This window comes from Struthio camelus, chromosome 2 (genome assembly GCF_040807025.1).
Source record: "Struthio camelus isolate bStrCam1 chromosome 2, bStrCam1.hap1, whole genome shotgun sequence".
NCBI classification, from domain to species: Eukaryota; Metazoa; Chordata; class Aves; order Struthioniformes; family Struthionidae; genus Struthio; species Struthio camelus.
This window is the reverse complement of record NC_090943.1, coordinates 142,255,591-142,276,296: the sequence shown is the minus strand read 5'-3', so window position 1 is coordinate 142,276,296 and position 20,706 is coordinate 142,255,591. Positions and strand designations below refer to the sequence as shown.

At 35.8% G+C, this 20,706-nt stretch overlaps 1 protein-coding gene across 3 annotated transcripts in view; it reads right to left on the bottom strand.

Annotated features, from left to right (window-relative positions):
- Nucleotides 1-20,706, bottom strand: part of CCDC178 (coiled-coil domain containing 178) — a 193,748-nt gene that overhangs the window by 160,428 nt on the left and 12,614 nt on the right. The window contains exons 3-8 of one of the 3 annotated variants that reach the window (XM_068932794.1): nt 19,880-20,007; nt 18,768-18,802; nt 16,290-16,324; nt 14,666-14,866; nt 6,771-6,991; nt 4,487-4,629 (exon numbers count right to left, since the gene is read on the bottom strand). In XM_068932794.1, the coding sequence (XP_068788895.1) occupies nt 4,487-4,629; nt 6,771-6,991; nt 14,666-14,866; nt 16,290-16,324; nt 18,768-18,802; nt 19,880-20,007 (763 nt within the window). Of the gene's footprint in view, nt 1-4,486; nt 4,630-6,770; nt 6,992-14,665; nt 14,867-16,289; nt 16,385-18,767; nt 18,803-19,879; nt 20,008-20,706 lie in introns of all 3 variants that reach the window. The other 2 variants (XM_068932791.1, XM_068932793.1) reach the window with 2 other exon arrangements.

Below are 20,706 nucleotides of genomic sequence, written 5' to 3'. Positions count from 1 at the left end.
CCTTAGAAAAAAAGATAAGTTAAGAGGGAACAATGCAAAAATCCAAAGTCACAGGATACAGTTAGTCAAGGAGATTCACAATACACAGCAATCTTGCACGTCTTACAGCTTAGACTCCCAGACTACAGCAATTTCCCTACAAGAGGAGGGTAACAAATTGCTGTTGACTACACCCAATGAATACGAATTGATGGAGAATATAATTTAAAAGTAGGTATCTACTGGTATAGTCAAAATCTTCACTTAAAAGAAAAGTAAAATCATATATTTCAACATCGTTCATCATGGTTTTACACAGTAAAATCACCTCCAGTAATGCATCACTATAACCACTGCTAACAACTCTTGCCAGCAGCTAGTAATTTAGACAACCTCGCAGAGGACTAAGTGGGTAGGTGAAACACTGAACTGATTTGCAGAAAATCTGAATACGTAGCACTAAACCACACTATATTTTGAGAATATTCCTTAGGCAGGACCTCATCTTTCCCTTAATTAAAATCAATCTGAAGGTCTGCAATGAACTTTATGGGTACAGAATCAGAGTCTGTGCTATCTGATTTCTCTATACCGGAATCCAAGCAGGATCTAATGAGCATTTGATCATACCATCTCTATATACATATTTAAGCCACAATTAGAATTCCAAACATTATGAAGACAAAATGATCTTGCATTCACAAGCTTGTATCTCTCAAAAATCAGCATTATCTCCTACTCTTCACATACTCTTTCTTTGTCAAGACATATATGGTAACTTTAATTGGAAAAACATGGTGATTTCCAGAAGTCACTCCAGCCTTTGGTAAGTGTTGACATTACAAAAATCTGGTCTTAGGTTTTGTATATTAAAATTGTTTTAACATTTTTGACTATATTTTTGTCTATAATTTTAATATTTGTATATTATTATTCTTTTCAGATTGAAAACCAGGCTCTAAAAAGAAAAAGGTTAAGCTTTAGTTAACGAATCATAAACATGTTTTATGTGAATCTTTTTAATTTTATGAGAAACACATTAACATTTTAAATAAAGTAGAATAGCAATAATATAATGGTGAAAGGAATTTAGTATCAAAATTATCCTGAACCCAAGAAATTCAGACTAAACGTTAGACTCAAAAAAAAAAGAAAAACCCAAACATGCTGAAAAAGGAAACAAGTCAGCCAAAGAGGCTTGTTTCCCTAGTACTGTTAAGCCAGCTATCTTACTGAAAAATATAGTTTCTTATCTTACACTGACTAGTCCTTACTGATGCTATAGGCAGTTTGGATCTCATTTCAAGTGCACAGGGACTTTAAAAGTGCAAGACTGGAACTTCTCAAGCAGTGATGTCATTTAGGCAAATGTATGTGATCTGGAATGTCTCCTGCTTCCACGTTGAAGTACAAGCACATAGTAGGAAGAGCTATGATCCTTCTTTAATTTGCTTGCAGTTTAGTGCCAGTGGCCCTGAGATCCACAGTGGCTATAGTATCTAAATAAACTGGATTATTGCATATAAATAACCTTGCTTTCTTCAAGTATGTGTAAGTAAGGTTCCCACTGCAGTTGAATGGCAAGGACAGTTCTCTCTGGAGAGCACACATCAAAAATACCAGTCTCATTAGTTAAAGTAACAATTTCCTGAGGGTGGTATCCACCCCAAAATATACTGTGAAAGCACTATTTCACAAAAGTCAGGAATATTTTCTGTTGCAGGCTTAATAGCTTGTTAATAGCCTAGATTGCTTCTGAGCCAGGCAATATGTACTTCTACTGTGAGACTATCAGAGTTGTTTCAAGTTCCCAGAGGCTAACCAGTTTTTGAAATAAACTCGCTAACATTTTATAATCTAAAGAAACTTGAAATGATTCAACTCCCATTTTTTTAATCACGTGCAGCTCTTTACCATGGCCTACTAAGCACCATAAAAAATATGCAGAACAATCACACTTACTAACTACAATTATTTCTTGAATAAAGGAAGGAAAAGAAAATCTAAAACCAGGAAACTGTCACAGCAGTTACAGTCTCTTCTTCATGTCTCTTTGAGAGTGGGCCTTTCACGGGGATGACCAAAATACCTTATTCTCAAATTCTATTGTGTCTACTTTTTGTTATGTCATAGATAACTAAAGGAGTTTACATACAAATAAAAAATATAACAATTATTCCTATTTGATATATTAAATAAACAGGTTGTTAGCAGTGCCCTAAGCTCTCACAACTATGCGGTTATCTGACCATTTGGCGTTGGCCCTCACAGTATACAAGCCTACAAAAAGTCTTTAATTGACAGAATACAGGAATTACAATGTTTGTCTACAAGCCACTCATAAATGCTTCTTTTGTGACTTTTAAAAAGTCTGGCAGGTTGCTATTGGCCTGTAAAATGTGAAAAATTACAAAGTTTACTTCTACTAATAACAGAACCGCTAAAGTTTCTTGACAAATATGTGGCGCAGGATCCTTAGATATACACAGACGACAATCCTCTTTGGCAAATAGGCTTTTACTGACCAGAAATGACTAACAGCTCTTACAAACATTAAATCTGTGATGGTACGAAGAGTAATTCTTGTAGTTCACAGTCGTATTTAGAAGTACAGGGAAAAACTGTTACAGAGTTCAAGAAACATCCAGTTATCTAGCAGACACGGATTGCCCCTCTCCTTGAGTGACCTGACACTACTGACAGGAACTTTGCAAATAGTCTAATTTCCACTGAGAGTTCAATGAACATAACCTTCCTCTATAAATGATCATGTAGCATTTTGTGTTTGCAGTACTTCCTGTGAGCTGAGTGGATCAATGTATGGCAACGCACATCCTGCAGTAAGAAAGCTGCAGTGTCTTAAAGTTTACAAGACAGAATTATCACAGAAGAAATACATTAACTTGAGATGGTACATGTATCTGCTGATAAAAAGACACCCTTCTAAAACTACCTTTCAGATAAAAAAGAAAACACTCTTCCTTTTTTAAAAATGAAGAAATACTGGGACTAGAAGCTTCTTCCCTTCTGCTCTGCAGTTGCTCCTTTATTGCTCACAGGTAAACTAATGATGCCAACTCTAAAACAAACTCTAAAGAGAATGATCCTTGAAAAGAAATAGGAAATGGGAATTAGATGGAACAGTCCCTAGTAGAGGCTCTGCTGCACGGGAGGTTACCAAAGAAACTTGAGTTTACATGGACATCTCAACAGCTACATTCATTTTGCTGCCTGGAATGAAGAACCGAGAAGCAAGACACGTTTACACCTTCCATTGTATTCCTGGTGCTTTCTGACATCAACCGTCTGGAACTAGTGAAACAGTGTGTGCTGTCTCAACTCAGGCTTTGCACAGCACAGCTTGAATTATGGAACTGGGATATAAATTCCTAGTGAATATGAGGTAGTTCTGAATGAATAGTACGGACCAAAGATGGTTGCTTACTACAAAAGGTAAATATTTTGTAATTACTCTGCACAGCTTTTGAAATACCTGGTGTTTGAAGTACAGCTGCTGTCACATGGCTGTAGTACTGAAACACTGCTGTTGCTAGTAAGGGTATCTTGACAATTTACCTATCTCTTTCAATTACGCCTGTAAGCTTCCCTCACCTCAAGCTAAAAACAGCCGCTATGCCACTTGATACTTCACCATATATAGCCTGGTAAGCAGCTATAGGCATATGCAGCAAAGCCGAGTACAACTTCCTCTTAAACATAAAAGTACTCGGTACTCTTGTTCGTTGCCACAGTTCTTTTTGGTCCTGACTCTCTCGGTCTGTATGCTCAGCAACAGACAGGGGAGATCGTTTGACAGTGACTGGTGTTCTTCTGTCAGTAGACTTCTACTTGATAATTCAAGGGTTCATTACCTGACCACGGGTGACAATGGGGAAATTGCAATGTTAGTCTGCTTTTATACAGAAGCTACCTTATAATCCAATAAAATTACAGCAACCTTATCTGCTGGTTAAAGAAGAAAATATGGACATGAAATTTGGTAAGTTCAAACGTTTGTGCTGTTGGCTAGAATTTTTCAGGTTAACAGGCAAGCTGAAAATTAAATTACCACAGCATAGTTAGTATTAACTATGGTAAACATAGTTAGTATTAACTATGGTAAATGCTGATGTTTGATGCAAGTAATTTGTGCAGCCAGTAAGAATGATAGCAAAATGGTCTATCAATCAAAAGGATTAAAAATTCATATATAACTAAGTAAAATAAGGTAGACATGGCATGCTTAAGGAGGACTCATGGGCATGCTTAAGGAAGATTCATGGAATATGCTATTTGTGTAACACTATCCCTTCCTTATTCTGCTAAGGCAAGCTAAGATAAATAAGGACAAGATTTCTTATATATAGACTTCTTTATAAATAAAAAAAAATCTTTAATTTTACAAAATCAGAATTTAAAATGTTTTCTAAGTGCAAATTTTCTACGCTTTGATTGTCACTGTTAAAAACTGTCAGGATATTTTAATACTATTTTGAGTAGCTCTTACTTGTATTGACTAAACAGCATCTCAGCATATTTAATTTTCTGAGATATAGATTTTATCTCCTTTTCAGCTTCTTCATCAATTCTTTTCATTGTCTTTTGGATTTCCACAAGTTCGCAGTGAACATCACTGTATATTTTTGATGCCTAAGAAAATAAAAAAAGTTTTCTGAAAGATGTTTTTATGAAAAATCATATACAATGTTCAAAATACAAGAATAATTTATATATTTGTCTGACTCTGCAATGTTGAAGTGTGAAATTTGAAGAAGCACCTTGTGATATCATACAACCTAACAACAAATACTGCATAGTCTGCAACAGATACAATCCCGGTAAAAGACAACGGAGTATGTCTTGTAAAATTGCATGACATCGAGAAGTTAGTGTTAGCAAGAGGACTTTCATTCTATTACAGAACTCAGAAGTTCTTGTGAAAAGGTGGCTACTTCCATGGGAAGATAGTGACCTCTGGAGCAGAAAGACAGAAATAAAGTTGAAAGAAGCCACTGAGGTTTCACTCAGCAGTCTGAAAGAACCATTACTTAAAGCTCTCCAGGAGGATGTGCAAGCCACACAGTCACGGATATAAAAGAAGGGCCGGAGACAATGCAAACAATGAAGGCAATTGTCAGTGGTATAAATAGCATTGAATCACTCTGTTCCTACTACCTTTCAAATGGAGCTGTGTACACGCCTACTGCATCTGCTTTTGAAACTATAATGACAAATATCAGCAATTAACATGATACAAAATCTTTATTACACTCTAACTCTTACTTAACTGCTCAGTCTGGTTCTCTGGATATTAAAAGCTAGAGAATTAACATTAAATAATTGTTTTAATTACAAAAAAAACTGGCAGCTACTTTTATTTTTAAGGCCATGGGAGAAAAAAGCAACAAAAACTGAACAACAAAGAGCATAAATATTACAGCACAATAAAAGCCATAAATATTTTATTCAATAATTAGAAATTTTATTGAGATTAAATATATAAATGCGTTACAGTGACACCAGATTATGTTCTTGTGATAAGCAGTGTAACTTCTTCGAAAGAAAAAAGTAAAACAATGAAAAAGTTTTTTCTAAATAGCTTTTCCAAAAAGAATGTTGAAGTCTCTTTCCTGAATTGCATTATGGAACATCTCAGCATTTTGAATGCATATAATATATCCTAAGGCATCAACAAAAAGAAAGGATATAAAATCAAAATCAAAATCAAAATAAAGCAGCCTGACTTTTAATTAGCCAGTATTTTGAAAATATCCTTTAACACTGATAGAATAACATGCTAATTTTTAACTGTGAACTGTCTCATAGCTCACAACCCTATACAGCTTTTGGCGTGTAGAAAATTATTTCCAGACTTATAAAAGAAAGGAATTTGCAAGCTGTAATTCAAACATATTGTATCATGATCTGTTGATATTAAACTAAGAAAAAAGAAGTCAATCAATGGGCTACTCATTTATAATCCTTTTATTATTTATGTGATACAATATGCAATTACTTCTTTCTAGTTTGAAAAACATTTTGATATATAGCTGACGACTACTCAAAATATAAGAAGTTAAAAATAAAACAACTTAAAATCAACAATTAGGAATCATTCACAAACATAAAACAATTTCTAGGAGAGAATGTGAATACCCTGTCCTGAAAAAGACATTCATCTCTGGATTTGTAAATCAAAGTTGCTGTAGAAAATACATTGAAAACATAACAATTGATAGTAAAATCTGTACTTCAAGTTACTCAGTAGCTCTCCTTTTTAGACATCAATTTTAAATGGCCTACAGCTTTGTTACACTTGATTGCTTGACATTTTCCACATTAGGCATTAATTATTTCAACAAATAAATTAAGAAAAAAATGTATACTACCACCTAAAAAATAATTAAATCTTATAACTTTCTATAACTTATAACTTTATAACTTTGAAAAGCTCTAGCATCTCCATATCCTGGAATAAAACACTGAAGTCTGAGAGAAATCTGAGAAGAATCTATGCACACAACAGATACATGCGTTCTACTGTTCCTGTGAAAAACTCCTAACAGAATCAACTTGTATAGTTAGACTCGCATACCATATATGCTTAGGAGACATTTATTAAAGACCAACAGCGTTATCTTCCCCAGATTCTGGCTGCACTGAACTCCTGTATATAGGAGCATAGGCACACAGTTCGCAGTCTTTGTGTACAGCATTTGTTCTCTAAAGGTGCTTGCACCTATTTAGTGGAAAGATTCTAATAGAAACATCTTTGCATTATTTCTGCTTACCTTTCCATAAGCCAGTGACACATCCTTCATAGCTTCACCTTCCAGATTCATCTTTTCCTCCAGCAGAGGGCTGTGTTTCTTCATGAAGTCTATATCCTCCTGAATCGTTTTGTTGACTGTTTCTATCTTAAGTACTTGGTTTTCTACCTGTTGCAGCAGACGAGTTTTACAATCAAAATGCCATTGTAGCTCCAAGATATCTTGAGTACATGTTTCATATTCTGTTAAAAAGATAATTAGCATAACAAGATGTGAGTAGCTGAGTGACACTATGAATACTTAATGAGATTATGAAATATGTTGATACAACACTAACTATTTAAGACTTGCAAAATTTTGCTGTAAACGACTTTAAAGGCCAACAGAGGACACTAGTTACAAAAGATACATCACCAAATACTGCATTAACACTGGAACTGTTTTGAAACTCAACCTTAGTGTATCATTCAAACAAATCTTCAAAGTGAGGGATGTTTTCATTTTTATAAAAGAAATTAAAACATCCAGCCTTAAGGTATATCTAAAAGAGGTTATTTTAATACAAGAAGAGCTGTACTGAGCTTCCTAGTATGCATCAGTAGACAGATGCAGATGCAGAGGAAGAACAGGATTGCCAACTATTTTCGGTTCAGGGAATTCCTGAACTGAATGTGGCTTTAAGAAAGTTAAACTAAAGACACAAATTCAAAGCCAGCAAACAAAACATATTCATGTTGCCATACAGAGGTACATTGGACTTGATTTTGTTTAGTGGATCTACTTGTCTTACTTTGGCATAAATTTTCTAGGGTTCTTACACAGAAAATAAATACATGGCCACGTCACTGAAAGGAATATTTCAAATGACACCATATACTTTTATTTTGCTGAGAAACAAAAGCTCATTACAGTTAGTGTCCAAACAATTCTGCAGCAGATGATGCTTTACATTAAAAAAATATTAGTATCCAACTAGGAAAAGTAAACTAAGATTGTCAGATAAGAAAACTTCAGAGAAAGCCTCAACTGAAGTAAACGTCACTAAAAATTTGAGAGATATAAGAACATTTTACTGAAAAAAAAGAGACTCTCTAGTTCTGAGAAGTAGCTGTGGAACATCTAATGCCATCTGTTAAGAGTCAAGAAATTCTGCTGTGTTAATAAGACATAAATCACAAACATAAAGGTATTATTTCATCGCCACTAAAAGTTACAAGGACACTATATGAATAGCTTTTTATCTTATACAAAGTGATGCCTAACAATAGGATAGATAAAACAGGTTTTACATTGGATTTTTATTACATTTTAGAGAAGGTCAATTCTGAGGATGGGTTACATCATTGCAATTATGTGAATATGTTACAGGACGTAAATGCAGCAGGAGTTAGCGATAATGGAAAGCAAGGGAAGTCTGAAGAAATAGCAGGATCCAGCGTCTACTCTGAATAGGTCATGCAAACTCTTAATTAAGAATCTCCTGGGTTTGTGATACTTCAATTAGCGATAATTATAACGTCCCTGTGGGTTTTTGCCCTTTATCTTCAATTTCATTTTAGCGTAATTTTGGTCTTATAGATAATACTAATAGAAATATTATAATCTTTAAAAAACGACAAATTTCCTCCCAGGACACATCGTCATACTGCCATAGTCCACTGATAAATTAAGGGAGGAGAGTTGAGAATTTTTACTTATGCTGTTTTTTTTTAATACATTGTATCATTGCATGCATTATCAGAATTGAAAATGTGTTAATTATATTCAATTATTACGAACTTTTCATATTTCCACAGAGGATGCTGAACTGTAAAGTAATAGGACCATATAACAACACACAAAAATGATTTACAGCTGAAACACAGTTGTGCCTTCACTAAACTGGTTTTCATATCACTGATAACCATTTCTGCTCTGAAGCACAGTCTGAAGTATAGTCTTCTTTCAGTCTATGCCATGTCCCCACAGACTGGGGAAGTAACATTTTTTGTACATAAAATCCTGAATCACTGCACTGGAGAATGGAGAGCTGTTACAAACCTCCTCCCCTTACAGTTCTCTAGGTTTTATAAAACTGACCTTTCAGCTGCCGTAGGATTTTCTCCTGACAGTAGTTCCTACCCTCCCTATAAGTGAACTGTAATTCTGATGAACTTTATTCAAGCTCCTCTTTTTCAAAACAACAATGAAAAAGCGCCACTGTTTTCAGTGCAGCGTATATCGTCCTTCAGAAGCAGAAGAGCAATCTTTGGAAGCAGGTAACACCTTAAAGCAGGTTTCCAGTTTCCAAGTCAACAATTAGCCATGGGTTAAAAAAAAAATTACTATTCTCATATGCAGTCAGCGGTGTGCATTGTCTGACATTTTGCTTCTTTGGGCAAAAAAAAAACCCAAAAAACAAAAAAACAGACATTTGGGCCAGGCTTGCCTCAATTATGTACTGCTTTTCACTAAGTGTACACCTTAAGTACACACAGTTATGAAAGTCCCTTGCACTCTCTGGATTGTGAAGTATTTGCCAAAGAAAGAACTCAGGATAACGTGCGCTACAGTACTAAGTTATTTTACATCCAGGAATACACTGTTACAAATTATGCAACCTCTCCCTCTCTCTCTCTCTCTCTCTCTCTCTCTCTCTCCATCTTCAACTTCCTTTTGACATCCAGTACCATTCTTAAAACTATAGAAAGATTATAGACAAATCACTGCTATGCTTTACTAATTAGTGTTTAGGAATATTCACTGGCTTCCCGCCACCTCTAATTTTAATTCATCACCACAGTGACAAAGACAAGTGGCAGGATGGATCACAGCCTATAGTTTCCTGCTTCACAGCATCCAAACAAGGCAGCAAAAAAGTGGCCAACAACTGGACTGAGAAGAGGATGGGACTGACGTTCTCTGAAGCCCTGTTCCTGGAACAGCTATAAACACTGCTCTGCTGCCCTCAGTCTAAGAAATATAGCACAGACTGAAAGAAGACTATGCTTCAGAGCAGAAATGGTTATCACAGTCATATAAAAACGAGTTTAGTGAAGGCACATTGACCACTGAATCTCTAACAGTGGAAGTATGGTGCTGCAGAGATATTTTCACCTTATAAGGCTTCTCAATAATCAGAGTATGCTAGGGATTCTCTATCATCAATGACAGAATATTTGTATTTATCCTTCCCTAAAAGCGTTAACAGGCCATAAATAGAAATGCTGCTTTTGGGTAGCATACCGAGCTTTTGGTGACTCAAAACAAGTTTATTAACATCAGCGTGGCTTGCTCTGAAAAACTTTATGAAACTAGAGTTCTTCAGAACTCACTTGTTCTCATTATGAAGAAAAGGATAATTTGCCAGCCCAACACAGCATTATCAGAGAAAGAGTTTCTCTTCCTACTTTTTAAGATTCTGACTGTGTTTGCTTCTCTAGTTGATTAATGTTTTATTGGACATCTGGATATAAAAGCATAAACTATCCACACAGCAGCTACAACATAACACTGAAAAGAGCTTTTGTGAAGATGAAAGGGAGATTTATGCTTGTCTACTGAAAGACTCGAGACAGCCATGCAATACCTGTACATGATGGGATGTTGCTGCACATGTGTAAGAACTAAGAAAAGGGCCTTAAAAGCAGAAGTGAAGATACCGGCAAGAAAGCTTAGTCGGCCTTTGAGATGCCCGTTACTCAGTGACAATAACCAAGCATGATGTGTGGGAACATTATGGTGCCACAGTGCAGAAAGGGCCTAACAGTTTGATGCTGTGCTTGCAAATTCCCTGGAGAATATATACGTTATATTGCTACAGATTTGAAAGTGAATGGTCAAAATTGTCTAGGGTGTCTGTGAAATAGATATGTCAATTGCCAGCCACAATCTGTTGATTTGCTAGTTTCTAAAGATGTTTCACCTTCTCTTCTTTGTACCTGGAATGGAAGGAACCCTCAGTCCCTATGACCTTTTTTCGGGTCTTTGGTATACTGCAGCATAAATTCCCACTACTGTGGAAATTTAGCTTTTACCGAGGAAATGTGTGGTCTGCTTTGGTTTGTGGTCTTTCATGATTTTTTATGAATATAAGACAAGAAGAATTAAAGTTTCTTTTTAAGTAAAAACAGTTATTTTTGTTCTCTTTAAAGACAAATTGCAAACCAAAGTCAAACAGCTCAAACCCATGACGGACAAGGGGGACACAAAAGAAAAAAAAAGTTTTAGAGATTTTATAATCCAAAATAACAGGTACATTATTATGATGGCATATATACCCTTCTTTCCTTCAATAAAGTTAAAAATTTGGTGATTAACCTACTATGACATTAATCCTGTACACTGCATGGGTCAAATGAGCTTGTCTGACAAAATTTGCTGTTCTCTCTTGACCAAGAAATTGCTGTAGCTTGAATATATCAGCAAATGACAACTCCCAAGCACTTGTTGTACCAGAATTAATGGACGCTCTGATTGCCGTGCAGAAGGAGTCCCTAGTGGAAAAGAAGTAATCCACCACTGTGGAATCTATTCTTCAAGACAGCCAATCACCTTCTGATTACTTCTGTTGACTGTTCTATCATCAATATCTCTGTTACGAAAAGACTCTTCCTACTTCAGTAGAAAATTATCTATATCTGATCCCAGGTTAAATTGACTCCTATCAGCTTCTTAGGAACTTTCATTCCATTCTTCTCTTACATCAGAAAATCCTTTCATCTTGACAATGTGAATATAGGACACTTAACCATTTCCCCTGGTGTTCATTTTCTTTGAATCCTCAAGTTTGTCTGACACTTCTGAGGTTTCTGCTTGTGGCCACAGAGGTCTGAAATTCAAAAGCGTCAACTCCAGAAGGCAATAAAAGTGTACTCAACAATTATTTTTCACAGAAGTTGTTTTGTGGTTTCAAAGACTAGCTCTTTGTTTGGTTTTGAGGGATTATTCTGGAGTATCATACTGTAAGTTTCTTTCCAGTCTCTCAGAGGAGCTAGCAGTCATTTGAAGCTTTACTCTATACTCACTCTCATAAGGATTCATTAAAACTTGTAAGCAGGGCTCTGGTAGACTGCACTGTGAATCATACGCTGTTTGTTACTATGTTTTGTTTATTTAAATATTAGAATGGAAGGGATCTGTTTCTCTTAACATCTTGCATGGGACAGTATATCTGTTTGACAAGGCACAAATGGGAAGAACACGCTTTAGATGGAGGTTAGGTTGTTCCTAAATCCAGTCTAGTCAAGCACATGTCACACTACAGCTTTATAAACAATGGTGGTAGGGGTTTCATGATGCAAAAAGGATTAAATTATTTAGTAGTTCAAGCAAAGGCTTTATTATTTTCATATGACTAAAAATTATTTTCATGCATCATTTTCATTTTGCCTACAAAAATGCATATGTTTGATGAAAAAATGGGTGAGACTCTTCAGAACACTTCTTTCGCATTTGCAATATAGTCCAACAGTAATACCCCCAAAAGGAGAAACAAACAAACAAACAAAATCAATAGTGAACTGTAGTTGCAAAACTATATCATAGAATCATATATCAAGAATTGAGGTGGGCGGAGAGGAACCTCATGAAGCTCAACAAAGGCAAGTGCAGGGTCCTGCACCTAGGCAGGAATAGCCCCATGCAGCAGGACAGGCTAGGGGGCTGACCTGCTGGGAAGCAGCTCTGCCGAGAAGGACCTGGCAGTCCTGGTGGACAACAAGTTAAACATGAGCCAGCAACGTGCCCTTGTGGCCAAGAAGGCCAAGGGTCTCCTGGGGTGCCTTAGGCAGAGTGTTGAGAGCAGGCCGAGGGAGGTGATCCTCCCTCTCTTCTCAGCCCTGGGGAGGCCTCACCTGGAGTACTGTGTCCAGTGCTGGGCTCCCCAGTACAAGAGAGACATGGCACTGCTGGAGAGAGTCCAGCGGAGGGCTACACAGATGATGAGGGGACGGGAGCATGTCTCCTATGAAGAAAGGCTGCGAGAGCTGGGCCTGTGTAGCCTCGAGAAGAGAAGACTGAGAGGCGATCTCATCAACGTCTACGAGTATCTGAAGGGAGGGTGTCGAGAGGATGGGGCCAGACTCTTCTCCGTGGTGCCCAGCGACAGGACAAGAGGCAACGGGCACAAACTGAACCACAGGAAGTTCCCTCTGAACCTGAGGAAAAAACAACTTTCCTGGGAGGGTGACAGAGCACTGGACCAGGTTGCCCAGAGAGGTAGCGGAGTCTCCTTCCCTGGAGATATTCAAAACCCGCCTGGATGCGATCCTGGGAAATACGCTCTAGAGGACCCTGCCTGAGCAGGGAGGTTGGACTAGATGATCTCCAGCGGTCCCTTCCAACCTAAACGATTCTGCGATTCTGTGATTCTGTGATCACAGAATAGCTGGGGTTGGAAAGGACCTCCAATCCCCCTGCTCAAGCGGGGTCACCTAGAGCATGTTGCCCAGGACGACGGGTTATGAATATCTCCATGGATGAAGACTCCACAACCTCCATGGGCAACCTGATCCACTGTTCAGTCACCCTCAAAGTAAATTGTTTTCTTACGGTCAAGTGGAATTTCCTCAATCCTGCCACTGGCCACCACTGACAAAGAGTCTGGCCCCATCATCTTGACGGCCTTCCCATCAGCTATCTATACAAATTGATAAGATCTCCTTATTTGATAAGTCTTGAACATTAATTGATAAGTCTTCGCCTCCCCAGGCTATGCAGTTCCAGCTCTCTCAGCCTCTGCTCATGCAAGAGATGCTCCACCCCTTAAATCTGTGCAGCCTTTTGCTAGACGCAGGCCAGTAAAGCCATGTCTGTCTTGTACTGGGGAGTCCATAATTGGACAGGGCGGCCTGATGGCGCCCTAGTGTGAGGACACCTCCAGGTGTGGCCTCACCAGCGCTGAGTAGAGAGGAATATATGCATACATATATACAACTCTCTTCACAAAAAAGTATATCCACATAAAGTCTTTTTAAAAATTATTTTAAGAAATATAGCCAGAAGACTATAAAAAGGTGGATAGGAGGCAATGCTTATAAGGCAAAGGTAGATGAAGAATCAGTGAATTAGTTTTAAGAGCAAAGAAAGGGAGAGTAAATTTCAAGAGAATAAGCAATCCCAGGTACAAAGAGGAGATTTGTAGGAGACTGCCATCAGCATTTCTCTTATTGAAACCATAAAAAACTATAACAAAAAAAAAGAGGGGGAATTTGGAAAAGTTAGTAATCCATCCATTACAGCATATAACATTCTCAACATAAATATAGGATATTTGAAATATTATACACTAATAGATAATGTAAATGCATGTATGTTTATTATTTTCCTCTAGCAACATGTTTTCCTGCAGCAACAGGCTATAAGTTACAAATTTAGCTTTAGATTGTACCTGCTTCCTAACATGACCCTTGGCCATTAGACAAACAGTTCCTATATAGCTTCCCCTCCCCAACCCCCAATTTTCTTTTTTTAACTGGCCATAGTAAACTGCCCTAGAATCTAGGATTTAAAGGAGATATATCAATCATATGTTAAACAATTCACACTAAATATTTAAGTGCTACATTCACTTGTACCACATTTTAATTTTCCTTAAAATAAAATATTTATTCTTTAATTTATGGTTTAATCAGTGATTCAACCTAATTGCATTACTTTAAAATTCTGTTCCAGCTTCTCATTCTCTGCCTCAGACTGAGTATCTCTAGCCATCTCCAGGCTGTCTTGTCCCCCTCTTAAGCTATTTCTTAAACAATGCTCAACTGTTCCACAGCACTTCGATATTTTGCTGGAAATATATTCAAATAAACCAGATTCAGAAGAGTAAACACTGTACTCCTATTAGAGTTAACACAACTATAATCTTATCATAATTCTTCTTCTTAATAACGAACTGATTGAAAAATAACAAATAGTGTTAGTTTCAATACCAATACCTTTTTGCACGGCTGCAGGGAGCTGCTGAAGCCTCCAAAGTGACATACAATCAAGTTTCATACAAAGCGTTTTCCTTCGCTGTTTCTCCTGTTCCAAAGCTTTTTCTGCCTCTTTACAATCAGCATCTAGTCGCTTAATTAGCTCAGTAACTTCCAATAGTAAAGCTGCTGTTTCTAGCTTCAAGGTTAAAGTCTTGCTGTCTTTAAAAATACATTAAACATTATTTTTTAATGGAAGCTTAAACATATGCTCTTTATTCCAGCTTCATTCTCAATACCAAGTTGGCCTGTTCACATGTAAGCCAACATGTTACTGGGCTTACTGTGCCCAGTAAGCACAACTAGTTATGCTGCTGTCTTTAAAAATACATTTAAATTATTTTTTATGAAAGCTTAAGCATATGGTCTTTACTCCAGTTTCATTCTCAATATTAAGTTGGGCTTCTTCACGTGTATCAAAGGAAGCACAGTTTGCAATACAAAATTTTCATGTTCAATAGCAGCTTCCTCCAGTTTCTTTTAAACATAGCATCCAACAGAATTTTAATAGAGACAATACAAAATTTTCATCTTTGTCTCATTATTTGGGTAAGTAATCATCCAAATAATAGCAGAAGTTCCTAATTATCTCTATTTTTTTTTTTAAAGTACTTCTTATTTCATTTTATTTTCCTACGGAAGTAGCAATGATTACATTAAAATCTTTGAAGTGCTAATAATATTCACTGTAATCTCTCAATATCTCTGTTTTACTGCTGACACACATGAACAGAAAACGTTTCATTCTGTGAAATCTGGATATCAAAAACACCTCAGATATTTATTCCCATACAAGATTCCTTGGGCTCATCATCATCCACTGTCCTGACTTGGTTATCTGATCTATAAAAAAAATGGGAATTACATAAGCTACAGACTTCCCGGCTTCAAACAACGCATCCTAATTTTAATTCCACAGTCAGTAATTCCCTGAATTATTTTGATTAAAACTGCAAGCACTGAAAGGAAGCACAACCGTTTCAGATTTGGGGTGAAATTCTTGCTGCACTGCCATCAGCAGCAATTTTATCACACAATTTGCTGTAGAAAGGATAGCCTCTAGCTAGTAGTACTTACAAAGGTTGTACATTGACTCAAAAAAAAATTATACACTACATCTCTTGAATATTTAAAAATTCATTCAAAAAAAGTGTTCTCTGAATAAAGGGGTGAACCACAAAAAACAAGGGGTCTTTATCAAGAGCATATTATGAATACCCTGTAACAGTGATGCACTTATTTGTTTTACAGAAATCCAATTAAAAAAAAAATCTAGAATTTCCAGCAACCAAACACAACTAATTTAGCTGGTTTGAATCATCTGTGAATTAAAATACAGTATGAATCTAAACATAGAAATGCAAATTATCTTCTTGCAAACAGGATAATTTAGTTATTATAATATTACTTAATATATTACTTAATATAACATTTACAACGTGCATGTCTTTCAGATTGACAATGATACACATACACACACATCATTTACATAAGGCACATACTAGGCAATTGGGAAGTGCTGTTAAAAAACGTATTAAATGAAGTAACTTTACGACTCAGATAAAGTATTATGAAACATTTTTACCTTTACAAGATACATTAGCATCTTGAAAATTCAACCTAGTGGATAATAATAACCAGATATCTTCATTAGATTCAGCACTGACCTTGTTTGTTATCCTGCAGGTAAAACCAACTGTCACTAAAAAATTCTAGACTGTGTTTAAATTGACGTTGTTAAATGAATATTACTAAATTAACCTTCTTCAGTCTTACACATTTAAATACTGCCTTAGTTAAATGGAATAATTAACTTGTTAAAAAACACTGCTAACAATACGGGAGAATTAGTCGACAATTCCTAATTAGACATTTCCCATTAAAATGCTTTTCTCATATTTCTTTACAAAAATATCTTTACACAAATATGTGAAACAAGTTTTTTAAATCTCGTACTGATGTCCATCCTCAATTTTGGCCACAAATCTAAGGATTTGCCAAAGAGAAACTGTTGTAGGTAACTTCTTACTCTCCCCAAGTTTCTTTTATCAGTTTAAGGAAAGGCATCACTTGAGGGTCAACAATGAAGAAAAAAAATTAAAGATTTTTTTGGACAAAAGAAGAAAAGATGATCAAGGCATATACTTAAACGGCCTCCAGCACAGACAAGTTTTTGAAATCTGAGAGACTCAAACGTACAGAAGAGTAGAGCATTGTCAAAATGAAATCAGGACAAATTTAACGTGGAAATGAGGGGAGAAAGAAATAGCACAAATAGTCCTAGAAGCAAAATCAATTTAAAGCAAATTGTAGCTCTTATATGAACTCAAGAAACTCCAGTCAGCCTACTGGAGTTGAGAGCAAGGGGATGAAGGACAACCACCACCCATTTATGGCCACATATGTAGCTTAAAGACCACATATAGGTCCTTCATATGCAGTTAAGACAAAAAAAAAAAAAAATCACAGTCACAGTGTTTTATCACACGTATAAACACAATGTGAAAACGTGTATTTGAAAGCACTCCAGGAAAACGTTCAGTTTCCATGAAGAAATAACAGACAAAAATCCTATGCCAAGCGACCAAAAGAAACAGAACTCAAGCCTCCCTGTATCAACAGAAAATGCACCTAATCTACTGGGAATAGAATGAAAAATTCTAAACAGTAGTAGGAAATATGAGACATTGGACAAGAAGACTGGGACCTGGTCATGGAGGAGAATCCAAATCAGATAGAGAAGCAGGAGTTTGACAAACAGGAGTTACGTAAGTGGGTACACACAAAATAACTAAGTAGGTATATGTGATATGAGTACAAAAAAGGTAAAAATATACAGCGAAATATGGGGTTAATTGATCAAAAAAGCTGCGACAAGAAGCTCGCTGCATTAGATACAAAGATTAAAAGGAAGAGTTTAAACATGAGAATATAATTAAAACTATATCATAATGCAGTCTGCTTCACAAATAATTCCATTTAAAGTCATATAAATCTTATTTTGGGTCCTAAGCCTGAGTACTTAGCTTTGAAATACACTGTAGGTTCTTTAGTGTATTTCAGCCATTACGTAAAATTTAGGAAAAAATGCATGCTTTGTGCTTTAGAAATACATTTTAAATGTATAACAACTTTGCATATGTTCCAGATATTCCCAGACACATCCAGAAAAACAGTTCGTCAGCCTGTTATTTTTAATCTAGGAATTACATTCTGTGTTTATTTTAACAAGCCTCCTCTCTCATTCTATAACAACTTTAAAGTTACCTAATTGCAAACACTATAATGTGATTCAAGGCAATTTTGTAACTCAAAAATGCACAGAAGTTTTTTGAACTAATTGCAAATAACTGACAAACTACACTGAAAACACAAAAATGATGCCATTTAGTAAGAATCTAAACAGTATGCAGGATAGGAAAACCAGGGAAGAATAAAGAAAAAAATATTGATTTTTTTCCTGTCTTATTACAACATGCTATGAAGTAGTGTTTCATTCAAATTCTTTTCCTACTCTTATTTTATACTTCTTTGTCCTCTCACAAGTCTGCAGACAAGTTGAAACGAGATTAAATTTGACCTCTGCAAATTCAGAAAATTGTACACAGAAGTATTTGAAGAAGTCTACACAGATCAGAGTATGCAGAAACTTCTAGAATTTTTAAACTTCATGTTCCCAAACCAAAATTTAAAGCAATGAGAGCCTATAATAACGACTCTTAGCCATAATTAACTACATGAAAAGGGACCCGATTCTACCAGTATTAATAACCTAACAACTCTTACCCACAGAAATTCATCATTTAGGTGGATCCTGATATCTGAGATCATCTTGAATCTTTCTAAATTAAACAGTGAGTAGGAAAGACATGAGAAATTCTCCATAATCACTTTTGGCCTCCGAAGTAACTAGCTCCTGCAGATACTAAGAACATTTATTTTAGATGTATTCTAAATAAGAACTCAGTAAAGCCTACAGTTCACAGAGCAGATTTTATAGCCAGACTGACTTTGCAAATAATTACTTGACATTGAAGCAAAACTGTTTTTGTATGACTCTTACCATGGCATTTTCTCCTCCTTAAACACACGATAATACTGCAAAAGCAAAAGACAAACTCCCTTAGACATCTCAGATGATATATCCTTTTCCTGTTTCCTAACAAAAAGTGTAACAGGCCACTGCATTTTGTATCATAAGAGGGCCTAATCAGTGTAAATTAAGATATGACTGTGGCTCATGTACCTTGGATTCTTACAGTATGTATGCTGCGCTTGCTGAAATCTCAGTGCAGAGAATTTAACGCTTGTGGAAGATACTGTAGTTTATGCTACTGTTCATGATGTGCTGCTGTAACGACACTCTTGTCAGTACTGGAGCTAGACTATTTAAATATAACTTGTCTGTACAAGCAGTAATCAGATCTTCTTACTGCAGTGTAGACATATCCAGAATTTATTAACATTTGGAAAACACTCTTCTAGTAAAAGCGGATTATTTAAATGATATCAAACATGTTCGCAAATAAATTAATTGAAAGATTTTACCATACTTTAAAATAGCATATATTTTATTTTTTGTTTGTCTACCTACCAACTTTTTAGCTTCCCTTTATCTTGGTTTCTATTCACAGATAATCTATACAGGCTAGGAAATGCATGTATTGCTAGAAAAAGAACCATAGTATTATAAAATACATGGCCCTCACAAGCTATAAGAGTAATGAAATTTTTTAATCAATGAACTGTTAAATACTGTTCAAGAAAAAATGATTCCTTAAAAATTATAGAAAATAGCATAGTGATCAATTTCCCTATCTAGTCAGGATTAGTGTCAAAAAAGTATTTTTCAGACTATCCACATCATTGAGACAACTTTGTGCGTTTGAACTATCATATATTAATTACTAATCATTTACTAATATTTACGATATATTACATTATGATATTGTGGTATATGGATTTTAATAATATAGTTTGACTTGACAGAACTGAAAATAGATCAAATCACACCATGACTAATAAATGAACCTACTCGGCACTGTTTTGGAGACTGCATTCACTCAAAGCTACATTTTTATAAAAAAGTACATAGTAATCCTTTTTAAAAATATACTTGTTACCGTAAAAATAAAGAACAGTATAACACTTGGCCATTTTCAATCACAAACTTACCTGTTGAAAGTATTTCTCCATCTTTACTTCTAACTCTTGAATGTGATGAATAGCTTTGTTAATACACAGTAATGGAGTATTTACAAAAGCACAACTACGTTGCCTTGTTGTGATACACTTGTTCTTATCTGGAGAAAAGAAAAGGACAAGGAAGATGATTGCTAAACTTTACATGCAGGCTGATACCAGTGAACACATATTCTTCCCTTAATTTGGAACTTGATAAACCTTAGTCCTAAAACTGCCTAAGAGAATATAATAGCTACATTCATTAACATGCACACACTTTCCACAAAATTTTTATCGCACTTCAAAAAAATCCGAAATAAGAGCAGACAGATTCAAAAAAAAAAAAAGCATGAAAAACATGAGGGAAAATTTTCAAACCAATGCGACATGATAAAGGGGCCTAAGGTCAAAATACAATTTACTACAAGTAATTATATCTAAATAATTCCAAATTAATCGAATTTGAAAATTTTACTCTAGGCCTCAGTGGGGGTTCTGTCCAAATCACAAAAATAAACATAAAATCCAAAAAGGTGAGACTGCCAGCTTTTCAAATAGAAAAGCCCAGAGTTGAACGGAAAAGGTGACAGGGCCCTAAAGCCAACCTTAGACTGCTCTTAGGCACACAGTACTTAGTCCCAGCAAATGTATGCTTCAACTTTATGAACGGATGAAGTTCCAGAAGAGTTAACTCTCTTGTTAGGAAATTCAAACTATATGATATAAATGAACATTTTATAAGAACATGTAGATTTCACAATTGTAGTTTCTTTAAACCATAGTAGCATTATAGCTACATAAATAAATTACAGTGCCAG